Source organism: Salvia splendens, chromosome 13 (genome assembly GCF_004379255.2).
Source record: "Salvia splendens isolate huo1 chromosome 13, SspV2, whole genome shotgun sequence".
NCBI classification, from domain to species: domain Eukaryota; kingdom Viridiplantae; phylum Streptophyta; class Magnoliopsida; order Lamiales; family Lamiaceae; genus Salvia; species Salvia splendens.
The window spans coordinates 349,339-359,469 of record NC_056044.1 but is presented as its reverse complement, the minus strand read 5'-3'; the positions used below and the strand labels follow the sequence as shown (position 1 = coordinate 359,469).

The 10,131-nt window shown below is 38.7% G+C and overlaps 1 protein-coding gene across 1 annotated transcript; it reads left to right on the top strand.

Moving 5' to 3' along the window:
* The first annotated feature begins 700 nt into the window (after positions 1-700).
* Positions 701-8,715, top strand: LOC121761801 (epidermal growth factor receptor substrate 15-like 1). Its single transcript, XM_042157471.1, has 13 exons — positions 701-1,075; positions 1,560-2,931; positions 3,576-3,791; positions 3,869-4,089; positions 4,539-4,613; positions 4,741-4,812; positions 4,914-5,012; positions 5,669-5,740; positions 5,840-5,954; positions 6,803-6,871; positions 7,051-7,345; positions 7,459-7,534; positions 7,830-8,715. The coding sequence occupies exons 1-13, from the start codon at positions 941-943 to the stop codon at positions 8,229-8,231; spliced, it is 3,219 nt and encodes a 1,072-aa protein (XP_042013405.1). The 5' UTR covers positions 701-940; the 3' UTR covers positions 8,232-8,715.
* Positions 8,716-10,131: the final 1,416 nt, after the last annotated feature.

Sequence of the window (10,131 nt, the reverse complement as noted above, 5' to 3'; positions counted from 1 at the left end):
AAAGCATTGTGTTGACATTTTCATCAAAAACCCTAATTTAGTTGTTTTTTTAATCTTTTTTTATTTAATTAATAAAAACGAAAATTACACGTGACAAATTGTAGACCATAAGTTTTTCTAAAATCCTATGGTTTTAAATTAGTTGTAGTTAACAATTAAATGATGAGTTAGCAATTGATCACTCCCCTGAGTTCTAGAGTGCAAACATATGTACATTTTGAATTATTTTACAATAAGTCTCTTAATGATTCCTCAGCAATAACTGATCATACTCATCTTGCATAAAATTTCAAAGGAGAAGAACAGGAGAATCATAAACTCATTTTCACATCAGAATTATAAAAATGTAAATTCAAGGGCATTAGTATCAACTAGTGGGCTCTTTAGATTATTGATTTAATCCATAATGTTAGTATAATTCAAGTTGGCATAGTTTATTTATCGATGTCGAAACGAAAATAAAACAAAGTGTAGTTTAACACTTACTGTATATAATTATATTCACACATAAATAGCAAGAATAAATAACAAACAAAGAAATATAACCACAATAATATTAATTGCTGATAATAAAAATATGTCATGATAGGAATAAAACAAATAAAATAAAAGAATAAATAACCCGTGCAAACCGATGTTGTACTTTTCGATATCCAATGTTGTACCTTGTAAAATTCCCATAAAAAAAAAATTCGACCAATGAAGTTAATTGTTCGTTAAATCGTCTCTCTCTGATCTCTCCAATCGCATCATCTCCCCCATTTTTCTCCTTCGACCCGACGTTGAATTCCCATAAATTTCCCCCCAATTGATTACAAATTGCCAATTATGAGTTCTGTTTGAGCTGATTGCGTCGCGAGTTTGGAGCTAAAGATACCGGTGGACGGTGATATTGATGGAGTAATGTGGTGATCTAGGGTTTGGAGAAGGGGCATAAGAAATGGCGGGAGTAGGTATGGAGAAATTCGAGGAGTACTTCCAGAAGGCGGATGCGGATCGCGATGGCCGGATCAGTGGAGCTGAGGCGGTGAATTTTCTGCAGGGATCCAATTTACCCAGACAAGTCCTTGCGCAGGTTAATTTCATTACTTTATGTTTCGTTTTTAGCTCAATTTCGGTATTAGTTTGAGCTTTTTCCGTCTAATATCCGGGGATGTGGATGTTTAGAAGTTTTGGTCATTTGTTAGTACTGGTATGGGTTTTCAGAGTTGTATTAAGCTGATGGAGTTGTGGGAGTAATAGCAATGTTTGTAGTACGCTGAGCAATGGAGTTGGATTGTTCACTTTATGTCTGAAAGTTTATACTCAATAATGGAAGAGGTTTAAAATTGAACCTCTCAACTTCCTAACCAATAGTGGGATGGGATGCAATTAAATACTAGGACCATTACGTTAATTTATTAAACTGTTCTTGATGATAGCTGTCTTACACTTTGGCGATTGTTAAGAGTAATTGAGTAACCCAGCTAGCAGATATGCCACAGTGCCCCCTGCTCATCCCGATTCTTTGATGATTATAATGTGCTGATGTTCGTTCAATATCGAACTTGTTGCTGCAGATATGGATGTATGCTGACCAAAATGGCATTGGTTTTCTCAGTCGTCCTGAGTTTTATAATGCTCTTAAGCTTGTTACAGTGGCTCAAAGCAAGCGAGAATTAACAAGAGATATTGTTAAGGCAGCCTTATATACTCCGGCTTCTGCCAAAATCCCACCCCCCCAAATAAATGTACCCGCTACACCTGGACCACACCCAAGCCCAGTGGGTGCTTCACCTTTGACACAGGTCGGTGCAACTCCCCAGCCATCTTCTCAAAATTTTGGATTCAGAGGACCTGCTCCTCCTACTTCAAGCTTTAACCAGCAATCTGGAACAGTTCTGTCAACTTCAGGCATGAACCAACAGCTTAGACCGGTGCCTTCTTCTACTGGCATGAACCAGCAGTTTGGGATGGTACCTTCAAGTGTGGGAGTGAACCAACACTCCGGAACAGTTCTGTCAACTTCAGGCATGAACCAACAACTTAGACCAGTGCCTTCTCCTACTGGCATGAACCAACAGTTTGGGATGGGACCTACAAGTGTGGGAGTGAACCAACAGCTTTTACAGGGACAGCCCGCCAGTCTGAACCATCAGTATGGCCAGGTTCCCCCAAATACAAATGTGAACCAACAATTTTTCCCCTCACAAGGTAGTCAGGTGAGACCTCCTATATCCATGCCTACTGGTCCTGCTTCACGTCCACCTCAGGCGGCTAGTGGTCCATATATTTCTGGAGGCATGACTGGAATTGGCCTACCAAACACAAATAATGGTTTGTCAGTTGGGTCTTCCGTTGGACCTGCTACACAAGTTTCAGATAGAGGAGTTAATCCATCCATATCATCAGTTGCTCCAAATTCCCAAGACCCACTTGCATCCTTCTCAGGTGCCAAGGATCCTAAAGCATTACATTCAGGTATTGGGCCTACTTCTGCCATGTTTTCTAGTGACCTGTTCTCTGCAAATCAGTCTTCATCCCAAAAAGTTTATTCTGCTCCGCAACAACCTACAAGTAGCCTGCCTACATCTTCTGCTGTTGACCCTGTTAGTTCGAGTGCCCAGACTTCGGCTAAGCCTGATCCCTTTGAAGCTTTACATAGCACTCTCAGAAAACCACCTGCTGCAGTTCCGGCTGCACAGACACAGTATGTCCCCAAGCCTAATCAGCAGGCTCCAACTCAAGTTACCTCCTCAGGCTTGACACCTGTATCCCTAACAGGTATGGGGAATGCAATGTCAGAGCCCTCACAGATTTCATGGCCAAAAATGACACGAGCTGACATTCAAAAGTATGCAAAAGTTTTTATGGAAGTAGACACTGATAGAGATGGGAAAATTACTGGTGATCAGGCACGCAACCTATTCTTGGGTTGGAGACTGCCAAGAGGTATGGAGTTCATTAGCTATATTCATACTCCTCTAATGATTTCTACTCAAACAATTACGGTTGAATTTAGTTAGTGATATTTTTCTTACAAAAGTTTTATGATTATGCACATCCTACCTATTTATCACCATTCCATGATGAACTTATCTGGTCATCTGGAATGCCACCTAATATTCATAAAATACTTATACACACTATTTGACTGCTAATGGAATGTCCTTTGTATTCTAATGCTTTACTTTCTGGAAGTATTGTTGAATTTCATGAATAACCTTGATGCTTGCGGATTATGGAGTTATACATGTGCATAAACCATTTGAAATTTTGTCATTTGGAGTACTCCATAACTTAATGTAAAGCTGCTAAGTGCTAACATATCTAGGAGCAGATTTAGATGTCATGCTAATTCTTAAGTTGAATTCTTTGCCCAGATGCATCTGTCAATTCAAATTTGTAGAAGTCTATTTATAGATTTCTGAGCGGTCCAACTATGGTTTTCTCTGCTGTGAACTTTGTTTATTATTTCTATTTCTCCTCCCTCGCCCCCTTTTTTGGGTGTGTGAGTGTGGCCTAGAACATAAAAAATACACCAGCATATTACTAGATAACAACACACTTACCAATGTATATGTGATCATCTCCAGAGGTCTTAAAGCAGATTTGGGATCTATCAGATCAAGATAGTGATAGCATGCTTTCTTTAAGGGAGTTCTGTGTTGCACTCTATTTGATGGAGCGGTACAGGGAAGGAAAGCCTCTTCCATCTGTGATCCCAAATAGTGTCATGCTCGACGAAACTTTAGTAACTTTGGCAGGTCCACCTACAGCTTATGGTGGTATGACATGGAATCCTGCTTCAGGTACTGATTGACTTGCGCTTGTCTTAATTTTAACTTGCGTCCTTCTAACTGTTATGCCTGATTTCTCTTGGTTTTAGGAATAAGACCACAGCAGGGCTTGCCTGGTGCTCAACCAGTTACGCATGCTGGTTTAAGACCACCATTGCAGCCAGTAGTCTCTCAGGCTGATGGATCAAGGCAATATAATCAGAATGCTGGAGGTCGTACATTAGATAATTCACATGGAAATCAACACAGTAATGGGCTGGTCAATGCTTTGGATGTTGGGGGTCAGGAAGCAGCAGAAACTACTGAAAAGGTACCTGTTGCCATTCCATCACCCCTTGCATCTTTTCATTGTATCTAGGATTATCTTTTTTTTTTAATTCAACTTCAAGTCTCTGGTCATTATACTTTGTCTTGTTGTCTTGAGTGTTCTTGAAGATTTGTATGTCTCCATTGTGTTTGTATTTATCTGTATTTTCAGTGGAAAAGATCCTATTGGTAAGATTCTTTTGTGATTTTTCACCTCAAACTCGCTGAAGTCAAAATAGATTAGGATGAGGATTTGTACCTTGTGTAAGGATGTTAATGAGCATGCCGTATATGTCGACTGAAACTTTTGTTGTCAGTTGTGTAAGAAAAAAAAGTATCCCGCCTTCAATCCAATCCCAACCATATAGATCCTTTGACAGCTTGAAAACTAATATTTTATGAGCACCAAGTTCTATAAACTTGGTCTAACAAGTTTCTTGTGATGAATGGTAGGTTGACAACAAGGAGAATGTGCTTTTGGATTCCAGAGAGAAGCTTGAATACTATCGAACAAAAATGCAAGACCTTGTACGTCACTGTACTCATTAAACTTATGCTTGCTATTTGCCTTCATAATTATGTACAACCACAATTACCTAATTTTGATGCATATGATTTACAATTATTTGCCTTCTTTGTCAAAATTGTATTTCAGGTTTTGTACAAAAGTAGATGTGATAATCGACTTAATGAAATCACAGAAAGGGCTAGAGCTGACAAGGGCGAGGTATGTTTGGAATTCACGATACACACTCAAGCAGTCAACTCCATTGCACTTAAGTATTCACAATATTATTGATTATTTGAGGAAATTTATTTAAAATCCAGGCTGAGTTGCTGGAGAAGAAATATCAAGAAAAATACAAACAAGTTGCAGAAATTCATTCAAAGTTAACTATTGAAGAGGCTTCCTTTCGTGACATTCAGGCAATTTTTACTTTGATCCTACTGCTGACATTGTTCGTATCATCTACTTGTTTGCTTGGCTGACCATACAAGCTTTATAATTGCTTAGCCACTTAGAATTTGATTAAGGTGGAGTTTGTCTAAGCTTATAATTGAGTTACTTAGAATTTCATTAAGGTGTAGTTTGTAAAATAGAAAAGGTTGTGAAGAAATTCAGATGAGTTGCTCCCTCATTTTTTTTGCATTTGCTCTTGACGTCTTTGACATGGTCTTTTCAATCTACAATAACAACCCCATTTATGTTGAGAAATTACAAGATAAATTGTCTTCATTCACCAAACCGTACTGCGAATGGACCACTGACGGGATGACAGCCACATTACCAGATTCAGTTTGATATCACTGTTACCCCATTTTAGACGTTTTCTTTCCTGGCCTAGCCAGAAATCCTAATTGCTGCTAGTGCTATGTGGTATTAATGTATCCTAATTTCCATTCTGAACCTCCTTCCTTCCATTGCGACTCTAAAAGCACATATTTCTGAAATGCTCAGATTTCTTGTGGACTTCTCTGAATTTCCTTCTGATGCATATTGTGGTTGTGTAACCTACTTGAATTTATCTCCCTCTCAACAATTATTGTTAAATTGATTCAGAACCAATATTACATATTAATAGGAACGGAAGATGGAGTTACAACAAGCAATTACCAAAATGGAACAAGGTGGAAGTGCTGATGGTATTCTTCAGGTTAGTACTGTCGCTTAGCTAGGATGGTGTTTGGTCTTTTACATGCCCTTCAGCCGTTTGAAGTTGCATTTGATTTATGTACCTGCCATCTGGTTTTAGGTGCGTGCTGATCGTATACAATCCGATCTTGAGGAACTATTAAAAGCATTGGCTGAACGTTGCAAGAAACATTCTGTAGAAGTCAAGTCTGCGGCAATAATTGAGCTTCCCCAAGGTAATCTTATATTGACCATGACTTTGCATCATTCCATCACCACTTCACTCTCTCTCATGCTGAAAATGATATCAATGTTATGCTCACGCCAACTAAAGAACTGCATGCTTTATTCCTTAATCTGATCATTTCCTTTGCATTCATAAATTTATGTTCTAGTTAAGTTTATATTGGATTCAGTTTTAACTACATTTCATATGGCCCAAAAATAAAGGCTGAAAGTTTAGTGGCAAAAAAACAAAGGAAGAAATAGAGCTCGTTTTCCCATGTTATAGGTGTTTGGTAGCAGAACATTATTGTATTAGCCAATAAAAAATTTGAGATGGGAACTAGTGGAAACGTTCAAATAAAAAATGGAGGGAAGAGAGTTGATGAATATAAGGCTAAGGGGACACGTAAGCCATGAAATGAAGTGGTGAAGGCTTGAAGCAATCTCAGATATCTAAGCAATGTATGGAAGCTAGAGAGATAGTATGTTTTGGTTGCGGTTTTTAGTCTTATAGTGGTCTTAGAGTTTGAGTTAAGGGAATCAGGAACAGCAATTTACGGATTACTGTTAGTGCAAGAAATGCAGTATCAGTTTTTTAGTATCACTGGCTACTTCATAAGTCAAGTTAAATACCAAACAGTGTTTCAATAACTTCACCAAGCATGAGGTTCACCAGATGTAGCATGAACATTGAATCACCTTACGTCGAGTTTTTATCACTTATTACAACATTTGTGTTCATACCTCTACTTTATATCCACGTCATCCATTTTGTCATACCTGAATCTCATTCATTATGCTTAATTTAATTTTAATTTGTCACTGCCTGGCCATTAAACTTGTTCTTATTTTTCTTAAGGTTGGCAACCTGGGATCCCAGAGATAGCAGCGGTATGGGATGAAGATTGGGACAAGTTTGATGATGAAGGTTTGACATCTCTTACCCTCGCCCTTGCCATTGCACTTCCGTACACAATTACACATACCTGTTCTCATTCCCACATAATTGTCAAGGACCTCTTAATCTGAAGTCTGCTTTTACAATGAATTCTTGCATTATTAAAAATAAATCTTGCATTATAGATGACATACCCATTTTTCTTACAGGATTTTCTTTTGATGTTGCCCTTCCTGAAAAGGGCAAGCCAGCATCTGTTGAGAGAGAAAAATCTTCTCCAACCCATAGCTATTCCCCCCCTGATTCACCGTCCAATGCTTCCGAGCCTGAGAAACCCTTTGTTGCCGGGCCTAGTGCCTTTGATGCAGAATCAGTTTTCAGTGCAGATGAGTCAAAGAGTCCACGTGGAAGTCCAGAGGGGCCAACATCATATGAAAGTCCGTCTAAAGAATACTCAGAGGGTCATTTCAGAAAAAGCTCTGATGGAGATGCTGAAACCAACAGGTCTAATTTTTTTTGTTTGCCATACAGTGTCACACTGCACAGCCTTCTTAATCATCAAACTATCTTGTGAGTTTCTTCATTGCATGCTCGTGATCCTTTTCCTTGACCTGCAGAGGCTTTGATGAACCTTCTTGGGGTGATTTTGATAACAATGATGATATTGATTCAGTGTGGGGCTTCAATACTAAGGCAAGTAGTTTTGTCGCCTGCTTTCTCTTATTTATTATGTTCATGAGACTGACAATTTTATCACACAACTTTTGTTGAATTTAATGCATGACGTAGTAAACCTGTGGAATTCTCATAAAATCTTTGCATGAAAAATGATTCTTTGATCTGTATGTGAAATGTGCATAGACTTGATAATCATTTCTTAATGGAACTTTACATCCAGTGCAAGCTAGAGTGAAGCATTCGTTGAATTTTTAAGTACTTTCTGACTAGCATTATTATTTTTTGTTTAATTTACTATCACTACTATTAGGATCCGGACGGTGCAAAGAACGACGAAAAATATTTCTTCGGTTCTAATGATTTTGGTGCAAGTTCAGAAAGAAGCATCTCTCCTCATGTAGAAAGTGCCTTCCCAAAGAGTAACCTGTTTTTTGAGGATTCTGTTCCCAGCACCCCACTTACGAGGGCTGGTGATTCTCCAAGTTACGGCAATGATCCAAGAGACCCGTTCGAGAGTTTCTCAAGGTATGATTCGTTCAGCACACACGATCATACCTCATCTCCCCATGGAGAGACCTATGGTCGGTTTGACTCCATAAGTAGCTCGAGGGGCTTTGACCACAGCAGCAATTATTCATTTGATGACTCCGACCCCTTCGGTTCTAGTGGCCCGTTTAAGGTCTCTTCAGATACCAGTAAAGAAAAATTCTAGACGATTCGGGACTGTACACGTGAAATTACACAAAACAGCAGCAGCATTAAGATTTTATCTGCGTTTGATCACTGCAGAAATCAGCAAAGTTTTGTGGTATGATATTGCTCCAGAAAGAAGATAGTAGAACGACAGGCACATGCGCGTTCTGCTTCTCGCATACGGTGTAAAAGATGATCACAAGATGCAGGAACGCAACATTTGAAGATTTCTTGGGAAATTTTCGTTGTCGCCCTTTCCTGCTGAAGACGAGCTGCTTGTATTCTTTTCATTATATTTCCCCAAGTATTGTTTCTTTTACTTCTGTTTTGGGATTCTTGTTTCTTTTTACTTTTGTTAATTCCATCTGTGTTGTTCTTTGGGGTTTGGGATGTGTGTGAATGTACAAGAAATTATCTAATACTATGTTGTAATTGATGACTGAAAACATGATGTATTCCTTTGTAATCTATATTCTGATGATGTGCTGAATTTGGTATGGTAAGTTAGCAGTTCTGGTTTCTGATGGAATTTTGCAAAACACATTCTTTATTACATGAACTATCAACCAAATAGTGAAATGCCAAAATTTGTGTGATACGAGGCAAGATTTGATCCAAAGTTATTATGAATTTGGAAATTCAAATATAGATTTGTTTATGGTGAGATGGTTTCACATAAGACTCTGATTTTACGAACTATCAAGGGCAAATCAACTCTTTTGATGGTGGAGATGGGAACCTCACTCACTAACATTTCATCTATAGAAAATTAAATAAACATTGCTAAGATTACTTTTAACTAATAGTTTAATCCTATATTTAAATACCATATTCACAAATCAAAGAAAATATTTATTATCCAAATATAGTAACGAACACATAAACGAAGACAACTAATTTTCCCTCTAAAAGAAACACAACTGATTCCGACAACAAAATTCTATTCTCTTGAAACTCCAAAATTTCACACTCACAAACACAGAGCTCTATGTTTCTGCAGCAGCTGCGAATAATTGACTGCTCATTTCTCAGTCAACAGATCATAGTAGTATAGTTCTCCAACAAAACGTTCTTTCTTGTTTCCTTCCTTTCATTTTTTCCCCTTAGGGCATCTGCAGTGGTGCGGATGTCCCGGCGGAATTCCCCGCGGAATTCCCACTGCCACGTCATAAGGACTTCCCACTGCTCTGCCACGTCATAAGGACTTCCCACTGCACAGTGGCGGAATTCCCCTACGGAATTCCCGATGGAATTCCCACATTAAAAAAAATTCACAAATTCATAAATTAACTACTCTCCGAAAGTAAAGAATTTACGGAATTAAAATTTCGACGCGAATAGGGTAAAAAATCCATTAATAAAAGAAAAGTACATTTCACCAAATAAAAAAACACATCTATACTAATCTAAAGTGGCAGTTGGATGAAAAGTCAATATTGCCCTTTTGGCGGGAAATTGTGAATTAATTTTATTTGCCCTTTTGGTCATTTATAAATATAGAAAAGAGCAATTTTTTTGACACGTGGGCACTTATGGGCAAGAAAATCGCCTATTGAGACAAAAAAAAGCCAGATTTTACTGGGCAAAAATTGGTGCAATGCAGAGAATTAGCTTTTCAAAGAAGACTAGACTGCTATACACACACCATCATTTAAATCAGCATCTTTTTTGGGACTAATTTTCTAATCTTTTGACTGCATAGCAGGATTTTGGAATCCGGCGATAGCTCCAACCACAGGCGGCAAGACTGAGGGAAGCGGAGCGGTGGCTGGCAGAGAGAAAGTGAGGGCCGGCTACGTAGCAATGCAGGCAGGTCGGCGACGAAGGCGCGGCGCTAAGACGGGCAGAGAGAAATTGAGGGATGTTGAGAGATGCCGGAGATGAGGAGGAAACAGGGCATCGGCAGAAGGAGCGGCGGG

Coding starts and splice junctions, on each gene's coding strand:
- LOC121761801 (XM_042157471.1), top strand. CDS start 941: ATGGCGGGAGTAGGTATGGAGAAATTCGAGGAGTACTTCCAGAAGGCG. Junction 4,614..4,740: donor GAACAAAAATGCAAGACCTT/GTACGTCACTGT, acceptor ATTGTATTTCAG/GTTTTGTACAAAAGTAGATG. Junction 6,872..7,050: donor GGACAAGTTTGATGATGAAG/GTTTGACATCTC, acceptor TTTTTCTTACAG/GATTTTCTTTTGATGTTGCC.